This window comes from Hypomesus transpacificus, chromosome 12 (genome assembly GCF_021917145.1).
Source record: "Hypomesus transpacificus isolate Combined female chromosome 12, fHypTra1, whole genome shotgun sequence".
NCBI lineage: Eukaryota > Metazoa > Chordata > Actinopteri > Osmeriformes > Osmeridae > Hypomesus > Hypomesus transpacificus.
In genome coordinates this window covers 26,294-52,979 of record NC_061071.1, presented here as the reverse complement: position 1 = coordinate 52,979, position 26,686 = coordinate 26,294, and the positions used below count along the sequence as shown (strand labels likewise).

The 26,686-nt window shown below is 46.6% G+C and overlaps 2 protein-coding genes across 5 annotated transcripts; one reads left to right on the top strand and one right to left on the bottom strand.

Annotated features, from left to right (window-relative positions):
- The first annotated feature begins 142 nt into the window (after positions 1–142).
- On the top strand, positions 143–16,488 carry gpr137c (G protein-coupled receptor 137c). Of its 2 annotated transcripts, none has more exons than XM_047030989.1 (7): positions 143–847; positions 12,101–12,150; positions 13,053–13,284; positions 13,518–13,667; positions 15,321–15,446; positions 15,744–15,868; positions 16,233–16,488. In XM_047030989.1, exons 1-7 carry the CDS (start codon positions 461–463, stop codon positions 16,432–16,434), a joined length of 1,272 nt encoding a protein of 423 aa, XP_046886945.1. In that variant the 5' UTR covers positions 143–460; the 3' UTR covers positions 16,435–16,488. The 2 variants fall into 2 exon arrangements, with proteins under 2 accessions (XP_046886945.1, XP_046886944.1); XM_047030988.1 differs by having other exon boundaries at positions 16,230–16,488.
- Positions 16,489–20,410: 3,922 nt separating this feature from the next.
- Positions 20,411–24,523, bottom strand: ero1a (endoplasmic reticulum oxidoreductase 1 alpha). Of its 3 annotated transcripts, XM_047031535.1 has the most exons (16): positions 24,249–24,517; positions 23,946–24,065; positions 23,773–23,856; positions 23,648–23,689; positions 23,346–23,422; positions 23,148–23,221; positions 22,759–22,879; positions 22,546–22,592; positions 22,440–22,448; positions 22,292–22,318; positions 22,112–22,204; positions 21,760–22,006; positions 21,560–21,629; positions 21,351–21,437; positions 20,890–21,023; positions 20,411–20,717 (listed from the first exon to the last, which is right to left on the bottom strand). In XM_047031535.1, exons 1-16 carry the CDS (start codon positions 24,342–24,344, stop codon positions 20,657–20,659), a joined length of 1,389 nt encoding a protein of 462 aa, XP_046887491.1. In that variant the 5' UTR covers positions 24,345–24,517; the 3' UTR covers positions 20,411–20,656. The 3 variants fall into 3 exon arrangements, with proteins under 3 accessions (XP_046887491.1, XP_046887492.1, XP_046887493.1); XM_047031536.1 differs by lacking the exon at positions 22,440–22,448 and having other exon boundaries at positions 20,417–20,717; XM_047031537.1 differs by lacking the exons at positions 20,411–20,717; positions 20,890–21,023 and having other exon boundaries at positions 21,535–21,629; positions 24,249–24,523.
- Positions 24,524–26,686: the final 2,163 nt, after the last annotated feature.

Genomic DNA, 26,686 nt, shown 5'->3' with positions numbered 1-26,686 from the left:
TCTGAGTTGCAAACGTGCAGAAAACAGAGCCAAGATGGCGTAACATTATGACAGATGCACAGTAGCGTTTCATTGGTCAGGAGGCGGGTCCTAAGAGCAGCTTTAACCAGCTGATCGCTCTCTGCATCACGTCCCATTTTTTTCTAAGTTGTTTTTTGCTCAGAGAGAAGCTGCTTTGCAGAGATTGGGGGTTCTCTCTGGAGGTTTTTTCTTGTTTGTCTGTTGTTATACCTGGCTTGTGCAGTTATTTGTGGTTTTGTGAACCCACAAATTAGTTATTTAGTTAGTATAGTTGTTTTTAGAAAAAGATAGCGAGAGCATGGTATATTTTAATGGACTATTTTGTTTTTTTGAACCAGTTCGTGGGGGAAATACATGAAAAGTTTGACCCCATTATTGTATTTTGGCAGTAGCGATATAGTGAAATAGATTACTTAATTGTTACACTGAATATTTCGCTATGTTGTTATTAGAAAACCAGGTCAGTCTTAGTGTCTTCACCTCTGTTACGGACTCATCCGACGAACCAATTCAAGCTGCGGTTCCTCCGTCCGTAGAGCTCGGGCTCACCATTGTGTATACGATCCTGTACTCGCTCCTTTTTGTGTTTGTTTACTTGCAACTTTGGCTGATTTTGCACTACGGACACAAGCGCTTCAGCTACCAGAGTGTCTTTCTATTTCTCTGTTTGCTGTGGTCGGCGCTAAGGACTACATTATTTTCATTCTACTTCAAGAACGTTGTTCAAGCAAACCAGTTGCAGCCGTTGCCTTACTGGCTTCTGTACTGTTTCCCCATATGCCTGCAATTCTTCACGCTATGTTTGCTGAATCTTTACTTTGCACAGGTAAGGGACGTTCTTCTTGATTTTGCATGTGTAAATCACAGATGTGTTCTAACCTGATTGTTCCATACGGTTTTTAAGTGTCTCTCCGATACCAGTAGGCTATCACACCACACAATGTTGTTCCAAGTCCACGCATTGTCCTGTTCAATAGCTGATAAACAGACATCCTATTGTCCATCCTGTCAGTTTCAGTTTATGACAAATCCTGTATTCTTGCTGTCGGTCCCGTGCAAGTGGACAGTTGTTGACAACAAAGCTGGCCACGGTCTGTCCTGCGGGGGCATGCTTAAACTCAAACCTCAAAGCCAGTGGGCTCTAGGTCTGGGGTTTACTTACAAATTCTCACGGAAATTCAGTCGTTCAGATGACCAGCATTTCTTCACTGTGCAAGACTTGAGGCATTATTAGTAATGCATCACATGACATGAGTATCATGATATGGAATGATGTGTATTGACCACAATCAAAGATGTCATGTGATGAGTTTCATCGTCATGACCTGTCGTCATTAATCATGACTAACTTACCTAACATACTTAAAGGGAAATGAGACGAATGAAGGGACTCCATTCTCCATGTATTTCCAATTGTTTTTTTAATGAAACATATTTCTGATTACTGGACATGAGCTTTACAACCATGATTATCTTTACTGAACACCCTGTTGTTTTCCTATTGTTGCTGTTGTTTTCCTATTGTTGCTGACTAGGATCAAATGGTTGCATGTGTCATGCTACCAGTCATGCAAAGGCTTTTTAGGTTGAAGACTATCTCCACATTGACCCTGATACCACCAGTCCTGCAGTCACAAGAGTTTACATTTAGTCATTTAGCAGACACTCTTATCCAGAGCGACTTACAGTAAGTACAGGCACATTCCCCCGAGGCAAGCAGGGTGAAGTGCCTTGCCCAAGGACACAACGTAATTTGGCATGGCCGGGGAATCGAACCAGCAACCTTCTGATTATTAGCCCGATTCCGTAACCGCTCAGCCACCTGACTCCAGTTCACCAATAAAATAAAACCCCCGTAGCCGGTCTCCTCTTAAAATATCCGAGTGCTCTGTTGCCACCTATCAATCTTGATAAAGACCCCCTCAACAATGTTATTTGAATGGCAGGTCTTTGTTTGTATGCGGAGGGTTTGCCTTTATATACGACGTAGCCTGTTCCTCACCACTGTGGGACTGTGCCCAGAGTGGTGTCCCTGTCGGTGTGCTCTGGGCAGACAGCCGTGGGAGGCAAATGTCACCTCACCTGCAGCTGTCCCTTTCCCCCCCGTGTTTTAGATCACTGGAACAATACCTATGTGTCGAGATCGGCGTCTGGAGGATGTGTGTGCGCATGTGACTCTTCCTCTCCCCCTGTGGGCGTGAGCGAAGCCCCTCTCTCTCTCTCTCTCTCTCTCTCTCTGGCGAGCGTTCGACTGAGGGAGAGGCAGCGCACTGACTGTGCTCGGGCTGGCGTAGGAGCTGGCATTTAAACGGGGGAGCCAATCAGAGGCACCTGCAGAAGCATTACATCACCTCATTCCTCCGTCTTGTACTATTCCAGGCACAACAAAAGGAGGATAGCAGAGAGACATAGAGAGAGAGACATAGAGAGAGAGACATAGAGAGAGAGACACAGAGAGAGACAGACAGAGAGAGAGGGGGGGGGGCAGTTAAGGAGCGAGAGTGGTCTTGTTGAAACCTATGCCTGGCATACAGTATCACAAATCTCCCGGGGCCTCAAAACTGTAAAGGAAAAACACAGCCACCATCTTGTGGGCTGCAGAATGGGCAAAGGTGGATGCTGAGAGTGTTCTATTAGGAAGGAGGGAGAATGGATGGAGGTTTCTGGCAATGCAGTGGACTCCAGGGGCAGTGTTGTCTGCCATAACAATGGATTGTCAGACGTTCTTTGTTTGATTTACTAGGGCAATTTTAGGAGATGTACCTTAATCCTGTTGGATGTATTCCCCAATAATTTGAACATATTTGTGCTCATGGTGCATTGTGCATTGGTGACAGAATTAAGTAAAGTAGGTCAACTGAGTGCAACACAATAACATTTCAAAGTGGACCATGGTGAACTGCTGAACTAGTAACTACTGTTATTCAGCATGATCAGGAGTCTGACAGGTTGGGACTGGAGCGTTTCCAAGAAGATGTGTGATAAGAAGTGTGTATTTAAGTCTAACTGTCGATCGGCACTTAATGACCTGTTCGTAAACTGTTTGCAAAGGATTCCTTGATCTCTATTGACACGACGGACATTAGGTGTCATGGTTATCTTCCTCCTTGTCTCTTCTTCTCTCTCTCAGCTTCTTTCTCTCCCTCCATCCTCCACTCTACCTTCCATGGAGACATCCGGGATGTCCTCACAGCGTCACATTTTCAGATTGTAGTTTCACCACTTTACATGGCAGAAACTCATAAAGGTGCTTTGAATTCCAGCTATTTGTGTTTACGTACAGCTAGTCCCTGATTTGGGTCTATTGTACCGATCCATGTATTTTAGGACTTCAGGTAAATACAAGGTCCAGAATGAAGAAAAAGGGAGAGGAGAGAGAGCGAGAGAGGTAGCAGGATGGATGAAGAGGAGGAGGATAAGGCGAGAGAGGTATCAGGATGGATGAAGAGGAGGAGGAGAAGGCGAGAGAGGTAGCAGGATGGATGAAGAGGAGGAGGAGAAGGCGAGAGAGGTAGCAGGATGGATGAAGAGGAGGAGGAGAAGGCGAGAGAGGTAGCAGGATGGATGAAGAGGAGGAGGAGAAGGCGAGAGAGGTAGCAGGATGGATGAAGAGGAGGAGGAGAAGGCGAGAGAGGTAGCAGGATGGATGAAGAGGAGGAGGAGAAGGCGAGAGAGGTAGCAGGATGGATGAAGAGGAGGAGGAGAAGGCGAGAGAGGTGGCAGGATGGATGAAGAGGAGGAGGAGAAGGAGAGAGAGGTAGCAGGATGGATGAAGAGGAGGAGGAGAAGGAGAGAGAGGTAGCAGGATGGATGAAGAGGAGGAGGAGAAGGCGAGAGAGGTAGCAGGATGGATGAAGAGGAGGAGGAGAAGGAGAGAGAGGTAGCAGGATGGATGAAGAGGAGGAGGAGAAGGCGAGAGAGGTAGCAGGATGGATGAAGAGGAGGAGGAGAAGGCGAGAGAGGTAGCAGGATGGATGAAGAGGAGGAGGAGAAGGCGAGAGAGGTAGCAGGATGGATGAAGAGGAGGAGGAGAAGGAGAGAGAGGTAGCAGGATGGATGAAGAGGAGGAGGAGAAGGAGAGAGAGGTAGCAGGATGGATGAAGAGGAGGAGGAGAAGGAGAGAGAGGTAGCAGGATGGATGAAGAGGAGGAGGAGAAGGCGAGAGAGGTAGCAGGATGGATGAAGAGGAGGAGGAGAAGGAGAGAGAGGTAGCAGGATGGATGAAGAGGAGGAGAAGGCGAGAGAGGTAGCAGGATGGATGAAGAGGAGGAGGAGGAGGAGGAGAAGTGAGAAATGGAGCAGCTTTTGTCATGGAGAGGCTTCCCTCTGAGACAGATTTAGACACTAGAAAGAGTCCCTCGAGATCCAGGGGATTTTCAGGGTTTAAACACCTGATAATAAATGTGCTCTACAACTTACACTAGCTGGCTCTGGTTCCAAAGTGAAAAGGCTCTTGATCAAACATCTAAAATCTCTCTCAAAAAAAGAGGAAAGAATGATCAAAGAGAATACCCATACTGTGTTGGCTGAGATGTTGCTGTTGAAATAGTTTCTATCAAAAAAACTTGACAACTAGGCCTAGACCAAGGTCTACCATCCTTTAACAGCTACAGTAGGCCACAGTCAGACATGATGCATAATAACCCTAATCTAAGCCGTTTATGTTGGGTGTTTCTATTTTCTCTTAACATAAATTTCCCCAGCGCATGTTGCCATGGTGTTCCTCTGTGAGCAGTGGTTTCGTCTGGTGTCAAATGGAACTGGGTCAACAACCATAGAAAAAAACATAAAGAGTACGTTATGACCAATGCTGCTCCTTTCGAGAGCGGCTTTCCAGTGAGTGCAGTGTGCATCAAAAATGTGTCAGGCTAGCTAATGTGTAGTCTAACTAGGACACAACAAGGCCTTTTTGAAGAGTTGGCCTACCTGGCTGACTGATACACAGGAGAGGAGGAACAGGCGAGAGCAGTGACAGAGGAGAGGGCCCTGGAGAGGAGTGAATAATAGTCTTTGTTTCTATGGAATACCAGGAATGTTGTTTTGGTGTTTCCTCCTGCGTGGAGAATGTCCCAGGGAATCACAGCCGAGTTTCATCATCAATGACAAATAACGTATTTGATTTAAAGACCCCCCAAACATGTTGAAGGGGAATGTTTTTCTGCCCAAAGAACATGCCTAACCCTAACCCGAACTAATTGACGTGTTTGTGATGTGACATTACTCAGTCTACACTATCAAGGACTCCAAATTGTTTGTTGTTTCATACCAGGTCTGCCATTGGCTTTATGGTGTATCCTAGATACTGAAAAACAGGCTTGTGTAACATAACGGCAGTCAGACGTGTGTGTGACGTGTGACTCAGATAGACACTATGGTCTCTGTTAGATCCCAGGCCCGTCACCACGAGTTTCCTTCCCCTTTTCACTCTCTTTCCACCTATCTCTTTCTTTCTTTCTCCATATGTCTCGCCTAATATCATTTTGTCCTCTCTTCCTCCCCTTTCTTACTGCAACTCACAAACTGATGGGGGGAGAGAGGGAGAGGGAGAGGGAGAGGGAGAGGGAGAGGGAGAGGGAGAGGGAGAGGGAGAGGGAGAGGGAGAGGGAGAGGGAGAGGGAGAGGGAGGATGTGAGGGACTGGGCGAGATGTAGAGAGCCAGGCCGAGGGACAGAGGCAGGCATAAGAGCCATGCCCCAGCTCTTACAAACAGGTTTTTCTGGGTACGTCCAGTCATCAGGACGTACCCAGAATGAATCACGCAGGTCATTCATTCTGTTCAGCCTGGGATTTCAGTTTGGGAGGTTTTATCATGTGATGTTTACAACCAACCAGGCTTGCTTTTAAACGAGGCCTAGTTGTCAACCCAACCACTCTAGGGTTGCCAGGTTAAACTGCTGGCAGAAAGCACTGCTGTATCATAGAGAGCCAGGGGCACAGACCTATGCAACACCTGATCTAACAACCTCTGACACGTGACCCTGTAAATCTACCCTAGCACTAACCTCTGATATACATTAACCATAGGTCTAACCTAGAAATGACCTCTGACCTCCCCCCGGTCACACACAGTCTTATTTCTGTCATGTCAACAGTGGTAAATTACCTCAGTGTCTGTGTAGAAAGTCCAGTAATTTTCTTGCTGTCGCCTACAGCATGCATGGTAACATTGGAATCCAGTTGATAAGTGTTGTCTCACAGTTGTAGAGGCTCTTCCATTTTGTCTTCCTTGAGGGTTTAGGTTGGCTGAGGGGCAGTTCCATGGGTGTATGTGAAGCTCTCTGTGACACTGTTTGTAAAAGGGATATACAGATTTAAAGATTTGCAGATCAGCTACGGTCAGCTTGGAGAATGAGAAATGCTGGTGTTGAAGTTTTCTGTTGGTTTTTGTCAGGGAACAGAGAGGTTATCATCTGGTGCAACAGTGCTGATGGCAACATGGCACTTTAGGTAACCTATTGACATTCAATGCCAATCCTAAAGAAAAGTGGAAACGCAAACACAATTACACAGATGCGACAGTTAATGAAGAGACAAGGGACCGGTCTTGACAGAAAAACCTGCTGTGTGACAAACACACCAGCAGAGTTTCTTAGCGTCCGTCAGTCACATGACACTTATTAGGTAATGCTCACATGCTCGTTCTCGGAATACATTTGAGGAAGGTAGAACTACATTGTCGACCGAAGAGCAGAAGAGACAGAGCTGGCGTTTTCTACTCTCTCCCTCATCTTCTCTCTACCTCTCTCTCTCTCTCACTGGGTGAAAAGCTAAAACTTGTTTTCTGTTTACTGCTCTCGACATTGGCTAGGCAGCTATACAAGCGCACGCACACTCACACTCTTGCCCAATCCTAGATCCTAGATTGCGTTGCAGTGACCCGCTTATGGGAGACATGTGTACCTACAAAGAACTTCTGTCACTCTCTGCACACCTTCCTCCTCACCACACATACACACACACACACACACACACCAGTATTTTGGCTGGTGTTTTTCTTCTTATTGCTTCTCTCAGGTTTCAGAGTAATACCGTGTGGTGTGTTTGTGTGTCCTTTATCGTTTGCTTGAACTGGTGCATTCATATGCTAATGGTAATGCTAACACATATGATCACATGGAGCTCCACAGCTTGGACAAGTGCATTTGAATATTAAGGAAATTAGAGGGTTGCTTCACTTAGTGGGCTTTGAGTTAGAGAGCAAGGAGAGCGCCTAGGGCCCCCCCCCCCCCCCCCCCCCCCACACGCGTACGTGTGGCCATCTCTAGGGACACAAGAGACAGGAGTGCAGTTTCACTGTTTATATTTTGTCTGTGCTGTTGTGTTTTACTCTCCATTAATACTTCAAGTTCCCAGGGAGGGTGATGTAGAGCGTGCAGACAATCACTGAGCCCCCCACTGAGCCCCCCACTGAGCCCCCCACTGAGGCCCCCACTGAGCCCCCCACTGAGGCCCCCGAGGTCCTGGGAGAGTCATCTCTGTGGTGGTATAAAGGGTTCATATGTCCTTTAGACCAACACAAACACACACACACACACAATACTGTATACACACACTTATCCTGGTTGACAGAAGACTAGTTTGGAATTTGAGAAGTGGGCCAGTCAGTCAGAACAGACAGCCCTGACTCCTCCTTCCCTCCCTCCTGTCTGCCTCATCCTGCCTCCCTCCCTCCTGTCTGCCTCATCCTGCCTCCCTCCCTCCTGTCTGCCTCATCCTGCCTCCCTCCCTCCTGTCTGCCTCATCCTGCCTCCCTCCCTCCTGTCTGCCTCATCCTGCCTCCCTCCCTCCTGTCTGCCTCATCCTGCCTCCCTCCCTCCCTCCTGTCTGCCTCATCCTGCCTCCTTCCCTCCCTCCTGTCTGCCTCATCCTGCCTCCTTCCCTCCCTCCTGTCTGCCTCATCCTGCCTCCTTCCCTCCCTCCTGTCTGCCTCATCCTGCCTCCCTCCCTCCTGTCTGCCTCATCCTGCCTCCCTCCCTCCTGTCTGCCTCATCCTGCCTCCTTCCCTCCCTCCTGTCTGCCTCATCCTGCCTCCCTCCCTCCTGTCTGCCTCATCCTGCCTCCAAATCCTGAAATCAGCTGAGTCCATGCTCTCCCTGCCTCACTGCCTGAACGGACAGTCTGGGATACCCAGAACATTTTTGACATTTGTTACACTGCATGGAGGTCATCCCCCCCTTCCCAACCAACCCCCAGCACATAGACACTGTTACAGACACAAATACAAACACACCCTCCACACCGATTAAGCTACAACATGTTCTCTCCTGTAGTGCCTCCAGACACATTTAATCCAATTGAATGTGATTTGTGTAGGCTAGTCCTTTTCACATATGTCGTTAAAAAAACAACATAAATGCCAATATTTATCTCCTGGGGCTGAGAAAGGCATGCATTTACAGTGAAGGCCTAGCCATCTCCAGTAGCCTTCAGAACCTTGAAGGTCAGGTGATACGACATGGAATCTAGACCCCCCCCTCTCGTGCCTTCAACTGATGAGGGTTCTCAAAGGTGTCCTGGAATTTCCACTCAGCATGTGAATTTCACACTGCGGTTCTAAGTGGACAAAGTTGGTACGTGCACATGGATGCACCTTTCTAGCCTGACATTGTCATACTCATAATTCTAGTCAGAATATGAGTCTGAGAACTCTCCGTTGGGCTTTGACTACAGGGCGTGTTTCAAACGAGCCTGGAAAACAAATGCCTCTTCACTCAATTGGATAGATCTACAACCAATCAGAGCAACAGAGTATGTGACGTATGTTAAGCACCGCATAGTTGTTGTCAACAGAACTAAACTACAAGCAGACTTGAAGTATGCTTGAAGAATGAATACAAACGATTTTTGCCGGTGTTGTAAAATTAATTTAAGGGTAGGGAGAGTACTTGTTCACACGGTCAACCTTTTTGAGCAAAACAATAAAGGGCAATGCATATACGGAGTTCTGTTTAGGATTACAACTCCATCGGGGCCGGCTGATAAATTAAACTTTTACCGAATCCCGTAGGAAGGACGGCAAAAACATATTTTCCATCGACAAATGCCTTGATTGCGTCTCTCTGTTCCTCTTTCAAAATTAATGCGCTGTCGATGTCTTCTAAAACAGACTCGATGGCAGAATCACAACATCCCAGATCTCCAGCGGTAGCCATGTTTGTTCAAAACGAATTCAACTTAAGCGCTCTTGTGACGTGGGTGATTACGTTACTGTTGATCATCTGTCCATCATCGTATAAAGCCCGCCCTGGCAATTTCATTGGTTCGCCCAGATTCTGGTTTTCTGTAGTTGGTCCCCAATACGAGACCCTCCAGACCCAATTTCCCGAACAAATTTCTTTTGGGCGGGGAGAAGTTGGGCTGGCAGCCAGGCTAGCACCTTTCTCTCCCTGACTTAAAAAATCAGCGATTCCCAACCTGTGGGCTGTGCCCCACTAGTGGTCCGCGATGGTAATGCAGGTGGGCCGCCAAACCAATGAAAACGAAAATATGACAAATGAATCAAAATATTTATATATACTGTTGGTAAATGATTATTAAAATTCATACACATTTTAAAACAACATTTTGCCTTTTATTCATCATTACCGAAACGCCAATAGTTACGCTTGGCACATCCGCATACACCCACTATGCATGCATCACTTCTGTATATTGCACCAGCCAGGTCAGCAACAAAATGCCGGTTTTTACGATTAGTTCGGGTTATCTTCCCAAAATTACAATTAAAGATGTACATATGATTCTATGTTGCTGCCCTTCAAGCAAGAGGGGAAAGGGGTTCATGTTTTGAGCTACATCGACAATTACGAAGGTAATCTAAGTACACACACGACACAGTAGTAGCTAGGGTAGCTATCACTACTACTACTATTACTACTGGCTAGGCTAGGTAGCTAACCATTTTTAGCAACTATAATGTACTTAATTATATGATTGTCAGCTTGCTTGCTAGTCGTTAATAAATAATCGTTCTGTCATATTTGTTCCCTATGGATAATGTCAAATAACATGTCTTTCTCAGTTTCTAAACAAAATCTGGAAACGGGAGCGATCTCCATGAGGGCTACCTTTTAACGGGCGATTATTAAAAACAAAACAAAAACAAACGAGAAGCCGCACCGTCTTAATTAGGGTTAGGAGACAAGAAGAAGAAATCGAAATTTAGGCCTTCTGTGTGTGGAAGTGTCCTGAGAGCAGGCCGAGGCGGACAAACAAGGAGTGCGAGGAATAGCAAACAGATGGAAAAGCCTGATTGAAAGGGATAGCCCGCCTCGTGTTTGTTTTACGGGGGGGGGGGGGGGGGGGGAGAGCAGGTGGTGCGTGCGTGTGTGTGTGCTTGTGCGTGTGTGTGTGTGAAGGCTTCGACATCTGTATGGATCGTGCACCGTCCCAGGCAGCTGTTTGATTGATGGTTAAGGCTACAGCCTTGCGTGTGTATCTGGAAAACAATGTAACCGCATGAATGCACTTGTGTTTTGTGTATGTGGTTTATTTCTCTGTGGCACTCATACTCCCAGAGCACCATTTGTTGTTCCTCCTGTCTCTCTCACACCTCTAATGAGAAGGTCCTCCACTGCACCCCAGTGTACAAGACCGATACTCATAAGATACCAGAATGTCTCAACTCAGAGAGCTCAACCAGAGAAAACTGGTACATTCAGCAATCACAAACCAAAAGGATCAGCTCTGCCAGGGGACCCATTCTTGCTCCTCAATCAGATACGAAAGGGCCCCCAGATGGAGCTCTGCCAGGGGACCCATTCTTGCTCCTCAGTCAGATACGAAAGGGCCCCCAGATGGAGCTCTGCCAGGGGACCCATTCTTGCTCCTCAGTCAGATACGAAAGGGCCCCCAGATGGAGCTCTGCCAGGGGACCCATTCTTGCTCCTCAGTCAGATACGAAAGGGCCCCCAGATGGAGCTCTGCCAGGGGACCCATTCTTGCTCCTCAGTCAGATACGAAAGGGCCCCCAGATGGAGCTCTGCCAGGGGACCCATTCTTGCTCCTCAGTCAGATACGAAAGGGCCCCCAGATGGAGCTCTGCCATGGAGACCAGTGTGATCTAACTTTTCTGAGTGCGGATGGTAGGAACGATGCCTTTGTATTGAATCCCTCACATTTCTTTTATAAGGTTTTTTTTCTTTTTCTTCAGTAGTGCTGTTGGTTTGACATTGGTCTGGTCCTGGGACATGTCCAGAGCCGTTCAGTGGTAGAGGATAAGGAGGGGGGAGGGTCTAGTCAAGTCTCCCCCTTCTGCACCCCTCTCCATGTTCTGGTCCCTGGCCAGGACTATGGATTCAGCCCAGATTTAGGCCTATCTGGGTCTGGCTTCTGAGACGCTGACGAGTGTTTTCTGGTGGAGCCTCTATGGCCAGATGCCAAGACTGTCAGCGGCCACTATGTTTTTATTCCCCCCCACATACTGCCTATGCAAATAAGTTATACAGGAAAAAAAATTAAAATAAACAGGCGATAAAGTAAATAAATACACAAAATAAAGAATACTATATATATTAAAACAAAGTGACAATATATAAATACAATTTTATATATATATATATATATATAAAACATATTCAGATGTACAAATATAGGATGTCTGTGGATGCACCAGTATATAGGCTAAATGCCATCAGCTCTTAGAATTATACTCTGGTATGTCAGTGGCCGTTCTTAACCCTGTCACTGCCAGCTGGTGGAGTACTGGGCTTAGACACCATGCTGGCTCAGCCAAACCACGGACTCTGCCAAAGCCTTTACTCTGTGTGGTGCCTCTATCCTGGCCTCTTAACGCAGTGGATTCCATTATTTTTTTGGTACCATGGAGATGAACAACACAGTAAATTAGTCTACCTTACTTTCAGGGGTTTTGTAATTTACTGTAGAGTGTAATTATCTATGTTCACTGTCTCTAAGGAAAACGTGTTTTTTTTTTTTTTTTTTTTTTTTTTTTGCTGAGCAAAAACTGCATCGGTTTACAGAATACTAGCTGTCCTCATCTGTTCAAGTTTGTAGATGAAGAACTGCATCACCATCATATTTTTATCTCCCCCCCCCCCCCCCCCTTCTCTCTCCTCAGGTCATGTTTAAAGCCAAAGCGAAATATTCACCAGAACTCAACAAATACAAGTGAGTTGCCTCTCCCAGTTAGTCAACTTTGACACTGGCTGAAATACCAATGTGGGTGTTTTGGACATGGACAAACTTGGCTCAACTATGAAAACAACATTTCTGAATCTTTCCTATGACATCCAGTTAAAAGCCCGTAGGTTCCGTGAACGTATTAGTGTTGCCCCAGTGAAGGGTGTGATGGAGGCAGTATTAGATGTAACGCTGACTGAGACCAGGGTCTCCAGGGGTCCTGTTTCATGTGGGCTGGAAGGTGGGGTCCGGATTTAGACAAATCAGCGCTTTGATCAGGCGGCTAATGTCTGACAAGGAGTGAAGCTGAGACCTCTAATCCCTCTACTCCTCCCCCCCATCCTCTTCTGTCCCTCTGCAGTCTCACCCCTCTATCACACAAACTGTACAAACACACACACACACACACACACTACAGACCCAAACAGACTCACACACACACACACACAGGGTTCCTGCTCTGGGGAGAAGAGAGAAGGGAAGGAGAGGGTTGTATTAGGGATGAAAGGAGAGGGGAAGGGGAGGGGGGCAAGCCCTCTGTTAGAGCCAGTAGACTGAAGCGTGTAGGATCAGTCAAGTCAGAGACTTCATGTTAAAACAATCTGTTTTTAACTGTACAACAAAAGATTGATTTTCATCAATGATATTTTTCTTGTTGATTTGTTATTCAATTCCAATATAGAGGTAGAAGCAGCTGTTTAATGCCTGTCTGCTTCCTGTTCTGTTCTCCACTCTCTTACCAACCCCCTCTGTCTCTCAATCTACCCCTTTTAAATCCATCCCTGTACTCTCTCATTCTGTCCTTCTCTCGCTTTTCTTCTCTCCCCCCCCCCCCCTCTTCTCTACTCTTGTCATCCCCTCCTTCTGTCTCTCCTTCCTCCCTCCTCCAGAGTGCCCATGCGCCTGGCCTTCCTCATCGCCAGCTTCTTCTTCCTGGTGGTGAACGTGACGTGTGCCATGCTGGTGCAGGGGGGCGAGGGGGGCGAGGTGGAGGTGAGGCGGGCGGTGCTGGCGCGGGTCCTGGTTAACGACAGCCTCTTCGTCCTCTGTGCCGTCTCTCTCGCCGTCTGCATCTTCAAGATCGCCAAGATGTCTTCTGCCAACGTCTACCTGGAGTCCAAGGTCAGTTGGCGGAACGACGCCTGGGTTCTCTGAAGAGACGCTGTTCGATGTCTGTTGTTGCACAAGGCTTCGTCTTTGTCTGCTGAATATGCAACTGTATTTGACCATCTGGTGTAAAGCCGGTGATTAGAATTCTGAACTTAAATCTAAGTTGCATGGTAGCAAACCAGTCAGGCAGGCTGTTCATACTGGCCACACTGAAATGTACCTGTTTCCCTCCCTCTGCTCCCCAGGGAACGTCCGTGTGCCAGGCCACAGCCATCGGTGCAGCGGTCATCTTGCTCTACACCTCCAGGGCCTGCTACAACCTGGTGGTGGTGGCTCTGGCCCCTGAGGACAGGCCCAGCCCCTTCAACTACGGCTGGTACAACATCTCTGACCAGGTAGGCCCCAGGCCCCTGGCCACAGGCCCCTGGCCACAGGCCCCTGGCCCCAGGCCCCTGGCCACAGGCCCCTGGCCCCAGGCCCCTGGCCCCAGGCCGCCACACCACACCCAGGTATGCTTGGTCACAGCAACTGACTCTCTGTCTGTCTCTTCTCTCTCTGGCTTTCTCCCCCTCTCCATCTTTACGAGTGTCTTTAAACCTTTGGTGAACCCTGGTGTCCCAGATAAGCACAGCTCACAATGCAGCCTTGCAGCCCACCCACCCCCGCTCCCACAGACACACACAGCACAGACACACACAGCACAGACACACACAGCACAGACACACACAGCACAGACACACACAGCACAGACACACACAGCACCCCCGCTCCCACAGAACAGACACACACACACCGATTCAGGGGTTGAAAAACATTAGGAATCATCTGTTTTTACTCCGATCAATGTGCAAACACCTCTGTGTGTGTTTGTGTGTGTGTGTGTGCGCTATTGTGATTATCCTAAACTAGTCTGCTGTTGTTTTATATTTCATGGCTGGTTGTCTGAGTGGGTTGATTTGATTGTATGTGCGAGTGTTTGTTTGCCCACGTTTTTTACATTTCTGATCCTGTCAAAGAAATGCTTGCTTGATGCAAATCTGCCATGACTCCAAGAGCAGGGATTTGTTGATGTGTGTGTGTGTGTGTGTTAAATCATACATGGCCCTTGACTTGAAATCAGGAGGTTAGGAAAGAGCTGCTCCAGCAGATCTGCTTCTCTGTAAAAACAATCCATTTGATGGGATTTGGTGGGATCTCGACTCTGTGGGGGAAAGGTCTCTGTTTGTCTATAAATAACCAGACAGGCAGGGACAACACTGCCTGGCTATATGTCTGTCTGTTTCTCTGCCTGTCTGTCTTGCTGCCTGCCTGTCTGTCTTGCTGCCTGTCTCTCTTGGTCTGTCTGTCTGTCTGCCTCTCTGTCTGTCTGCCTCTCTGTCTGCCTCTCTGTCTTTATGTCTGTCCTGCTGCCGGTATGTCTGCCTGCTTGGTGACTGTCTGTCTGTCTGCTTGCTTGGTGCCTGTCTGTCTGTCTGCTTGCTTGGTGCCTGTCTGTCTCCCTGCTTGCTTGCTGCCTGTCTGTCTGTCTGCTTGGTGCTGCTGACCTAGATAGGGCTCTCCCCCAGAGACAGACGGCCCAGCCTGCACAACACCAGGTCGCCCTAGGCCAGTCTGGAGCTGTGTGTGTGTGTGTTTATCTTTGGCTTCTTGTCTCCCTGTTTGTGTGTGTGTGTGCCAGTCTGTCGGTATGTGAATATATTCTGTGATTTCTGGAGGGATTATCTTTGTGTTTGTGTACCTCTCACTTGTATTCACGTCCTTGTCTACGAGCCTTTATCCGTGCTCTAATCTGCGTACACACTCACCATTGTATCTGTGTGCAAATCTCCTGTCTGACTGAGGATTCGACAGGCTGACAGTGGGACTGGATTAAACCTGTGATATTATGGCCAGCTTGTATTGTTCTAATTGTCGTTTCTATGGTTTGTTTAAAATATCTGATTGGTGTGTTTGCGTGAACGGGTTCGAAATCTTTTTTTGACACAAGCAAATAAGTGTGTATTTCTCATTGCAATGTGTGTGTGTGTTCTTTTCCGTTCACTCTTCAGGCAGATGTGGAGAAAATTAGGGGAGAAGCGTACATCATCTTTGGCATCATCCTGTTCTTTTGGGAGCTGCTTCCTACCAGCCTGGTGGTGGTCTTCTTCAGGGTCCAGAGGCCCAACCAGAACCTGGTGAGGACCTCGCTGCCTGTCTGTCTGTCCTGCACGTCAAATGAAGTCTCAATGAAACGGCCAAAGCATAAGCAAAACGACGATCCTGTCGCCCTACCTAACTCTGACCTGGCTCGCCTGCTCACAGCTGTGCAGGAAAGCAGATGTTTTCACCCATCCGATGGGGTTAGATCAGAGATGACCTCTGGGAGGTTAGGGAGGACAGGAGTCAGCAGGATTCACATGAGGTTCCCTGGTGTAAGGGGCGATGGCAGATTGGAGAAAAAGACCTGCTGTGTTTTGCGTTTCCCTCGCCAGGCTCCAGGAGGAATGATCAACAGCCACAGCTTCAGTTCCAGGGCCTACTTCTTCGACAACCCGCGGAGGTACGACAGCGATGACGACCTCTCCCGGAGTGCCATCACCCGGGCGGAGCGCGGCAGGTGTGTACCTACGCCTCAGCCGCACACTCATGCACTTTTGAGGTTCTTGCTGTTTAATTGTCACTTGTCTAACGACATGCTCTTATCGGTTCTTCCCTTTGGGACTTATTTGGTTTCACAATGTATGGTACATGTTTGGCTACCCGCAATGTTTGGGGATATCTCGTTGTTATGATCAGTGACCTATGCACTTTTGTCGAACTGTCTTTTGGAAATCGCTTTGGATGAAAGCATCTGCTAAATGCATAAATGTAAATGTAGTCACACGCACAACAACACCATACAAACACACACGTCCAACTCAGACTTCACTCCAACGCTTCTCTGTCCCTCCCCCTGTCCCTCCCCCTGTCCCCTGCAGCAGTGTCCTGTCCTCCACGCCCCAGCTAGGCCCCAGCTGGTACGGCTCCATCCAGAGGAACGGCAGTCTGACGGGGGTTCCCCACCTCCTGGGTGGCCCCCAGGCCTCCACTGCTCCTCTCCTGCTGGCCTACGGAAACATCCAGACCAACCACCACAACTACTACTCCACCCCTCAGAATCACTACTGCACCCCTCAGATCTAACCCAACACCCCGCACCCCCGTCCCACTCCACCCGACTGACCCCCCCCCCCCCCCCCGGAAGATAAAACGACAAAACAACAAAACAAAGTGGCGATCCCGACCTCTCTGGATACAAGGTCCGGTTACCGCGGCAACCCCGTCGGCGCCGCCGCGCCCACCCTCGCCGAGCCACTTTACCAACCCACCTACGCACACGCCCCGGCTTGCGGTTGCCGCGGCGACAACCTTTTTTTTAAGGGTGAGGCGGTCAGAGGGAAACAAAACGAGGGGGAGGGAGGTTCTAGGGGCCACAGGGAGAGACTCACCCCTCCTGAAGGAGAGACTCACCCTTCTTGAAGGAGAGACTCACCCCTCCTGAAGGAGAGACTCACCCTTCCTGAAGGAGAGACTCACCCTTCCTGAAGGAGAGACTCACCCTTCCTGAAGGAATGAGTCATCCTGCGGGGACGCACGTGTTAACCTGAGGGGTGACGACAAAGGGGTTTCAAAAAAAAAACACAGGAGACTTTGATCTGCATGGGAGGGGTTTGGATCGAGTCGTCAGATTCCCCCTGATGTTGATCCTTACCGGTAAGGACCAGACTTGACTTGCGCTGGCTGTTCATCGTATGTTTGCCCTTTGGGTTGACCCGCTTCCCCCCCACACTGCACAAAGACTCCCTTCTGGGAGCCAGGAGGCGACCTTTGACCCTTACTCCCTCTGACGAGAGGACACTGGCTTCAGAGTACACCTGCCTGTCCATTAGTCTGTATTGTTGTGACGTGGTGATTCTGGAAGATGGGCTTATATTCCCGAGCTGAACCCCCCCCCCCCAACATAAGATAGACTTGGGACGATGCACTTGCTGTTCCCGAAGAAGAAAGTGACATTCCTTACGTTTAAATCTTGACCCACCTTCAGACTGCGTGGAGAAGATGGCTGCCACTATTGCCAAAGAGCATGGATGAAGAACTGGGTGCGAACCTCCAGCTTTCAGCTTTCTCAGAGAGCATCTCCCCAGGGTGGTACCACATGCTCCTGGGCGTCTGCGTAGCTGTGAGGGCCTTGGATGAAGCAGAGAGAAAGAGGGAGAGAGAGGGAGAGAGAGTGGTGACGTGTCTCTGATGAATGTCCCCCGCCCACTGAGATGAATGTATAGAGCTGGATGAGGCTCAGAGAAGTGGTGGATCAAAGTGTCACTGGCCTATTTTCATCTAGTTTAAGTCCCTCAGAGAGAGCTAAGCTTGACATCCTCTCTACGTTTCTCTTCTCAACCATTCTGTTTGCTGACTGACGTCGTGGAAGTTTACGACACAACACTTATCCTATGAAAACACCCAACAATGTGCCATTGTGTCATGTTTGTTAGATTTTTCCTAATTGAAAACCTTTTTTTTGCACAAAATGCTGTATACTGTATATCAAAATGAATTAATAAGCTTTATACTACGTACTACTACGCATTTCCATTCTAACAGAAGCTAATTCTGTGTTTTGTGTAGTTAAGATGACTCCTGGTTTAGTAGTTTAGGCTATTTCACCTGGAGATAGTGCCACTAGCCAGGTGTAAAGCGTGTGTGTGTGTATAAAAGTATGTTCTGTTCTTTCTGTATGTGAAGTCGCCCAGGTGTTCTCTCTCTGACACATCACTGTTGGAAAGTATTTAGTGTCTTTTACAAACTCCTGTTTGGTGCATACACCATGGAATAGGAAGGGCTTGTGACTAATTAGTGGTTGCCTCTCCTTTAAATCCAACTTTTGTCTGTTTCACTTCAAGTTTGTTCATGTTTTCTTATAGTCTAACTTCCATTAGAGTGTCTGGTATGAAATCACTGTTCAACATTCAATCATCCGACAAACACAATCAGTGGGCAATTGCAATCCTCTCTATTCATCCTGTTCTCTTCCTTTAGTAGCTTGTGTTCGGGGGGGCAGCCTCTTGTGACATCACTGGGCAGCCTCTTGTGACATCACTGGGCAGCCTCTTGTGACATCACTGGGTAGCCTCTTGTGACATCACTGGGCAGCGTCTTGTGACATCACTGGGTCACGTCTCTGTGAAATGAATTCTGACCTTGGATGCTGTGGAGACGTTCCTGGTTGTGTTCTAATCTGTCACTAAGAGGAGAAACTGTAATAATGGGGGCTTGTTCAAAGACTTGCAGACAGAATTGTAAGAAGTAGAACAGACACCATTCTCCTATTTTGCTTGGCGGACTGCCAGGTCTGTTGTACTAAACATAACGCATCTCTCTGAATAGGTCACCCTGGTTTCCACTGGCGTCAGTTAAAGCTAGGAGCCAGTTCAAGGTAGCCTGGTAGCAGCTTGTTTTTAAGGACAATGTTTTCCTTTTTCTTTTTTTATGGTACGTATTTTTTATTTGTGCTTTTTATATAATTTGGGTTCACAGGGTTTCAGATTATGTTGTTGTAACATCAGATTATAACATTTTCTTTTATTTCCCCAGCTCTGGGTCTTAAATTGAGCATTTTCTTATGGTTTCTAACATGGTACTAAAGCTAAATTGTGTTAGTTGCTGTGAACAGAGACAGTACAATCAATGGGAACAATCTGACTGAGATGTGGATATCATTGTCCTCATATTCAAGAACATGCAGCATTCTGCTACGCTAATACTCACTCACACTTAACATCAGTACAGATTGGGGGGAGGGGGGGTTTGTGTGAAAGTTTATGAATTGAGAATATTGTATTTTTATTCAGATTTTATTTTGTTTCTGTGAAATCTATATGACTATCTTTGCTATTTTGTGTCCTGCCAAAGGCCATGGTAGCGTTTATAATAACTATAATTGTTTCGGAATTTCTGTTTGTGGCCAATGAATGTAACAAGTTTACCCATCTTTCATAGATCACAAAAAATGTATGCAAGCACTACCATGTTAAAAATAAAGTTTTACTGCACTGTTTTAAACTAAACAAACTAGTTATCGTTGTGTATGGATATGATGGAAATAATCTGTTAATTGGTTGGTTTGAGGTGAAGGGTTGTGCTGTCAATAGCACATGCTGCTGCATGGTGAAAAACCATAGAAATTCATGTCATTTCATAATCCTAAACCGTTAAATTATTTACTCGATCTTAACAGCATAAATTGTTGCTGGCAAAGCCTGTGACATCCGTGTGGCTATACTGGTGAAATACTGCCTTGTTGACCTTTAAATGGGTCCACCTGGGTTTGAACTCATCTGTGAGATTGTGTAAGGCAAGAGTCGTAAATCAGTCAAGGGAAAGCTGAATCAGGATGCTGGGATAGAGACGGGAACAAGGAAAAGCACTGAACTCTCTGTGGGTTAAGAAAACCATGTTTACCACTTAAAAATCGACAGATGTATCAACTGCCTTCTGTCTTTCACCAGTTCGGCCTGCATACCAGAAGCCGTGCCAGGGTTTCCTCACAGAGACGACCCTTTGTCTGACAACCCCTGAATTGCGTTTGGTTTCTTGGCGGAACCCTTGAGCTTACAGTTGACTTGGCTTTGGTCAAACCAGACTTAGCTGTCACGCCCGTGAGTTCCTGAAACATCCCTCGTGTATTCTCAGTGTCTCTCCTCACCTCCCCTCCTGTATTCTCAGTGTCTCTCCTCCCCTTGTGTATTCTCAGTGTCTCTCTCTCTCCTCCCCTCGTGTATTCTCAGTGTCTCTCTCTCTCTCTCCCCCCCCCCCCCCACCCCCCGTGTGTAGCAATGTTCAGATGTGTCTTCCATTATCAGTCATTGATCTATTCCTGTCCAGTCCCCGGCGCTGACATGAAGGTGATTAGGCCTGATCAATACCTTCACTGTCAGGCCTGTCGCATGTGCGTCACAGGGAAAAGGATCTCAGCTTGCATGACATTAATGCTTGTTGATGTTTGTGTACTGGTAAATGAACGTGTAAACAATGTTTGACACCCCGCGTCACACACACCCTGCTTGCAGATTAAAGTAAGGCATCTCCTCGCTCGAGGCTACCATGATAACTAACAGATGGTGTAGGTCACTCCATGTTTATTCTTCATTCAGGCCCTCAAGAGGGTCACATTTGAAATCAATAACTCCAGTGTTGACGACAAAAAAAGATATATAATTGAGAAACGATGAGTAGCACATGTAGAACAGGGTTACTTAGTTAGAAAAAATGGAATGTAGGAGTGCAGAATGTAGGTTGATGTGGCGGTTTCTCCCCTTCGTGCAGGTCAGTGGTTTTTAGAAGGAAGTGTGGAGGAATAAACCTCTCTTCACCAGACGTCTGTTAGCAGATTCCTGAAGTTCTCAAGCTCCCTAATGCTTGTTGAGATGCTAGAACACAAATACATAAAGATAAATATATCCATTTCCCGGTAGTGAATGTACAGTATGTTCCGAAGCAGTTCTAATCTACTGAGGTACGTTCATACACATCTGTGAGGGTCCACGGAGACGGGTTGCTATGGACTTTATAGGTGGATGGTGGTTGGGTTATGTGTCTTACCGTCCAATAGCGTTGAAGAGGGAGACGATCTCCTGGCGGCTCAGCTGGAAGGAGGGCCGACCGCCTGACTTGGGGAGTTCCTCGATCTGGCGCTCTGAGAAAAGAATCTTCAGGGCTGTGCCGAGACCTTGCGTCTTGAAAAGGTTGAAACAATATATTTTTACCAACAAACGTTTTTTTTTTTAACAGGTTGAAACTATATTGATAAAAGTTTTGAAGAGTTGAAAACAAGTTGTTTTAATTTAATTTTCGGGAAATGTTGTAACAATACTGATAAAAAAACATTTTAAAGGTTGACACTATATACACTAATTTATAAAGTCAGCAATGTCAACATGACTGAGAATAGACATTCCTGATCACCCATGGTCATATGAGGGAGCTGTTCGAAACTGGCGGTGTCAAAAAGGATTCCTAGCGAATGCGCTGCGTGTCTATAGTGTCTTTTTGTATGAATGTACCTGTAGTTTGCCCCAGAGCCGACACTTGAAGCAGCCAACACAGTCCATGATCCTGGAGATGTTGCGGAACGTCAACTTAAAGTCTTCCTGAAACCAGCAACAGAAGGGCCGGTGAGATGAGGAGGTGAAATGTACCCAGGGTGTGTCAGAGCTGGATTGTGCTTCTAAAATGGCCGATGCTCACAGTAGCAGACAAGTGGTACAAAAACCTTAAGCCTTGCTGCCTCCTTCTTATCCCCGGTAAACAGCGACATTTCATCAAAGTGCAGAGGGAAAGACCTGGGAGAGAGATGGCGACAATAATACTTCATTGAAAGGATCGCTAGAAGGTGACATCTTCCCCCATGTTCATTAGACCCCTCTGTTGACTGGTCCGATTCCCCAGTTTCAAAGCTTGTAGTACACTCACTTGGCCACTTGGAGGAGCTCTAGGAGAAGGCTTTTGTGTTGCCTGTCCTGTGCAGGTTGGCCAGTGTAGAGCTGGAAGTATGGGCGCTGGAAAAAAGGCAGGACTTTGGCCAAGGCACGTAGCTCTATCAGGTACAGGAAGTAGAGATTACGCAACCTCTTTGGTCCCTCGCCACTGGTCAGCTCTGCATCGAAGCGCTGCTGGAACTCTGAGATATTATGACCCCACTTTCTCTGGAACCAGTTATCTTAGGGAGGGATTAGAAAGACAAAACGTGAACACTTTATAATCTCAGCATAGCCTTCTGTGTGTGTGTGTGTGTGTGTGTGTGTATATAAAGGAAGGAACTGACCGTCTATGAGATACCTGGCACTCAGGTGTATGTTGATGCTGGCGTGCAGACCGGACACCAGGCGGTAGAAGGCTCTTTTCTCCACGCACTGATCTGGAGGGGAGCAGGACGCAGGGTTAAGATTCCTGCACGTGGACACACATATACTGAACAAAGAGGGGTTTAGTTTAAAGGACCTACCTTCCAACCAGCTGTAAAATGTCTTCCCTGAAAATGAGAATTTGTTTTTATGCGACGTGTTAAATTCACTTCAGCAAATAAAATAAGTACATCATTGCGGGGTGGGATGCATGCGTTAAGTTTGTCACAGTGAAAACGCAACACTAACCCTCATTTCCTGGGGAAGTGGAAAGATGCAAACATATCAGTTGGGGTTAATATTGCACACATTCCTTGCAAATAAGGTCAATATTTTATTAGGATGCTGCCTTTACCACTGTATGAAGCTAAAGGATTCAAGGGTCTCTTCACAGTATACGGCCTTAGAGGAAAAGACAAAGACGTTTTAATCAGGTTAGCAAAAACCTTACAGTTAATGAAGGCACCTGCAAAACATGATGAATACAACAACAACAAAAACTGCGAAACTTGGCAGTTCCAAATGGGAAAAGCCTGGTGATGATTCCAACAGTGATGGTGGTTCCTACTTGAAACAGTTTTCTTCGTAGATGCTGTTCCAGATCTGCCAAGCTTCTGGGCCTTTGTAGCCTGTGAAGCGCTCTGGGTTCAGAAGCAGATCCACGTACTGGGAGTCCGGACTCTCCTCATCTGGGAATCAAGAGGAAGAGCTCAGTCACACAGAAAGATCATTTGCTTCTGACACTTTCCCCTTTACCCAACATTTACATATTCAGCATATTTATATATACCCCCCCCCCCACACACACACACACATGTTATTTCCCTATTCATGATATGTTTTCCTATATTCAAACGTTTGTTCAGTAGTTCTAGCTTTTGGAAAGTGGATTTGGCATTGCCTTTTGAAAAAGCAACTCAAAGGAAAGCCGTGTATAATCCTCCTCAGGTGTTTTACCGTCGGCCACGCAGAAGCTCTCCTCCTCGTCGTCGTGCTTGCCCCACTCCACGACGGCTCGTCTGGTCTTATCGCTACGTCCGAGAAGAAGAAAAAGATACGCGACAAGGTCAGTTCTTTTGTCTGCAAGCCTGTCACCGCGTTGTCCTGTTAATTAACAGCACCAGGAGCCTCCTGTGGCATGTGTCTGAGACCGACCTGAGAGAGCCATCGACAGCACCAAGCTGCAGGGTCTGCTCACAGTCTTGGAGATGGTTGTTGGCATCGGCTGTGTACTGTACATACAGACAGGGAGGGGAGAAGAGACTGGTGGCTTTGACAGGCTGTCCTGTGATATTTTTACCCTGCCTCTAAGAAGGCTTCCGTTACACACGTCATATCATTATTAGCTTGTGGTTTTGCAGGCTATATAATAACTCCAGTATATCCCATACAGTAAAATACGATGTAAAAATAGGTCTTAGCTTTGGTTTCAAATGTGGTTTAATGTTGTTTCTTACCTTGTTGTGGCTGTGAGTTTTGATTCCTTCAGGTACCTCATTCTGTGAGGAGGGAAAAAGTTGCCATCTCAGCTGGTATAAGATGAATACATAATTGTTGACGTTTTTAACAAGTCCATACTCACAGGAGTACAAAGCTTCACAGCACAGTCTTTATGACCACACTGAGAGTCATCCCTCCAGAATGGACACGGTTTATTCAGGTTCACCTAATAGATACGAGGCCTGAGAATAATACTGAAAACACCATTGTATGATTCACTAAATTCACAAGCACAAATAGATTGTTCGGACCAACCTTATAGAACCTGAAGTAGTCAGATTCAAGCAGCTTTTGAAGTTTGGGGAAAAGATGTTCGTTGTTAAAGGCATCAATTGTCTCCACATCACAAGTGCAGTCATCCAAACTACCTGTCACCTGCAACAACACGGGGATTATGGGTCTGACATGTAGCTACTTCTTAGTAGTAGTCCAACCGTTTCTTGTAAGCTTGGCATTAACTGGATAATAATCATATCATGTTGTCTTTGTAGGGAAAAAAGAGCTAGCTTGGTCATACCGTCGTTATGGTATTTGGCGGGTAGGCGTTCACGCGCTTACCTGACAGAAGCACCTCTGGGAGGCGGAGGAGCTCGAGTTTGACAACCTTAGATTAAGAATCGAATACAAAGTAACCAGGAAAACGTAGTTTTTCATTTCGTCAGAGTTTTATCGGTCTATGGAGAAAATAAACCACCAAGATCCTACTCTGAAAGTGCATGTAGGCTACGTTGCGGTTACACACTATTTGGTGGACAAACACAAATTAAAACGGAACAATTATTCATAGTAGCTAGGGCTAGGTCCCAAATAAGGAATTGACACCAGCTTCCTATTGCGTTACTTGACTGGGTCTACGTGAAGAACGTGACCTGAGCTGCCCGCTTCGCAGTTTAAAGTTTCAAAGTAAAATGTACTGCCATGAAGGCATTTTACACGGAGTAAATGAAATGTCTCTGACCCTGACAATGGTATGTCGTCTGTTAGGTTTAAAATATGCCAGATATATAGCCTAGTCAGTGTAAATTGAGTGTCGTAGCATGCCACATAGCCAAACCACAAGGTGGAAGCAAAGGCTAGACTTGAGGGGAACCTTTCCTTAACTTCCGTCAATATTTTAAAACATTAAATCCGAGGCCATTTTCTGGCAAATGTTGTCAAATTATGGCCCAGGAATAATTCGAAGAATGGGCGAAAATAGGCGTCGGCCTTAACTTTTAGATTCTCTATCTTGCGGTCTCACCAACGAAAGTGTACAATATTTATTATAGGCCTACTAGTATTGCCTGGCATTAACCTGGCTACTAAGTTTACAATGGAAATGGATGCCTTTCAAAATAACCTCAGTTTATTTGAGCTAACTCCTAAACGTTTCTACAATGGTTGATCACGCACAGTTGGATACTTGTCAAGTTATGCAGCTTCACCCATAGACTATGTTCAAACCCTGTATGAAATTCAGTGTCCTCTTTGAATTGAGCTGTAGCCTAGTCTACGGTTATACAACGGCGTCCTCTACCGGATGGAATGCGGTCCGCCATAGCGACATTACTATGAACAACTTCAAGAAAGGGAGAAAGGCGTCACAGAGGTTTCATTGATAGAACACGTTGTTATATTTGCTGACAAACCTGTACAAAAAGATTGAACCCAACGGTGCTGTGCGTTTGCACAAGCAAACGTTTTCCCCTTTAATGCTGGGCTAAGATAGGGATCCGAAGCATATATAAAATAACATGTAACCTAAACCCACTGCTCTTTACTTTTGAACTCAACTTCAGCCTTGTTAACTAGTTGTATTGATTTTGTACTGTTTTGTGTGGAAACCATTTTTTCCCAACAATTCGCTAATCACTGTCAGTCGCCTGCGTTGCTTGAGGCTGTGCTATCTGTCCCTAACTCCATTCTCTATTTTTGCTTCCTTGTCTGCTGCCAAGCCCCTGACGTAATGCTCCGTGTTAATTATTAGCATGTGGAAAGCAATGCCGAGTCTCTCCTCTGGTTCAACAAGAGTAACTGTAGTCGGAAAAGTTAGTCAAGATGGCAAAACACACAGATCCAGAGTGAAGGGGCACTGCTCCCCACTATCTTACTAATTGTTGCGCCCTGTCCTGCGACTAAAGAGCCTACCGATGCAACTGTGCCCAGTAAGTAATATTCAACCGTTTCTTCTGCCAGTTTTACGAAGGTTCTGCGGCATTTTGACGTTCCTTTAGTCCGAATTGTTTTCTCAATAGCTGGGCAGGTTAAAATAACATTTAATCTCACGCGTGATAGACTGCAATGTGTAATACGAATGTTATAGTAGGAGTGTAGGAGCCAAACCCTATCGTTGAAAAATCCATTGTATTTTTATGCTTAAATCTATATAACTTAAAACAGGTCTTTAGTTTAGTGGAACCGTAGCCTTTTAAAAGAATATACGTATTCACCGTGCTGCATAGCTTTGGTCTGGTCACATTTTATGAAATTTTAGACTGCAGTTCAGACTGCTCAGTTATTCATGTTCGTTCGAAAGCCTTTCCTTTGCATCAATCCCAAATTCAAACATCGTCGCGCAGAGGCAGCTGCCCATTATTCCCACTGTTGATGAAGTGACAGTTTTAGAGACCGGTTAATGCTGACATCGACTTAAAAGGTAAGATTTGGATATAAATGGTTTAGGCCCACGTCGTTGCTTATGTAAAAGATTGCGCTAACGTTTCTACATTGCTGTCAATGTAGACCCGAAGGTTTTCGTGAAAGCGATATCGTTTTTTGGCACGTTTAGTAAATTCATGATATGATCATTTGGGCTCGACTGTCTGCCACGGCGACGAGCTACAGACTGCAGTCGTTCGCCTGGGAAATACCGGGATGTTGCTAGTTACTTGTACCAACAATTGTATTTTTAGGAATGGGTGGATATGGTTTATTTTAGTCAGGGCGGTGAATGCCACAAGCCCTCTGAGACGAAAGCGAGGCGACTCCTAAAGTCAAGTAGCCTACGCAAAGCACCG

Excerpts from the sequence above, each read along its gene's own strand:
- gpr137c (XM_047030988.1), top strand. The coding sequence starts at position 461 with ATGTTGTTATTAGAAAACCAGGTCAGTCTTAGTGTCTTCACCTCTGTT. Across the intron at positions 848-12,100 it reads TGAATCTTTACTTTGCACAG|GTCATGTTTAAAGCCAAAGC; the intron begins GTAAGGGACGTT and ends CTCTCTCCTCAG. Across the intron at positions 15,869-16,229 it reads ACCCGGGCGGAGCGCGGCAG|CAGTGTCCTGTCCTCCACGC; the intron begins GTGTGTACCTAC and ends TGTCCCCTGCAG.
- ero1a (XM_047031535.1), bottom strand. The coding sequence starts at position 24,344 with ATGAAAAACTACGTTTTCCTGGTTACTTTGTATTCGATTCTTAATCTA. Across the intron at positions 23,222-23,345 it reads GCTGTCGATGGCTCTCTCAG|CGATAAGACCAGACGAGCCG; the intron begins GTCGGTCTCAGA and ends TCTCGGACGTAG. Across the intron at positions 22,593-22,758 it reads TACGAAGAAAACTGTTTCAA|GCCGTATACTGTGAAGAGAC; the intron begins GTAGGAACCACC and ends TTTTCCTCTAAG.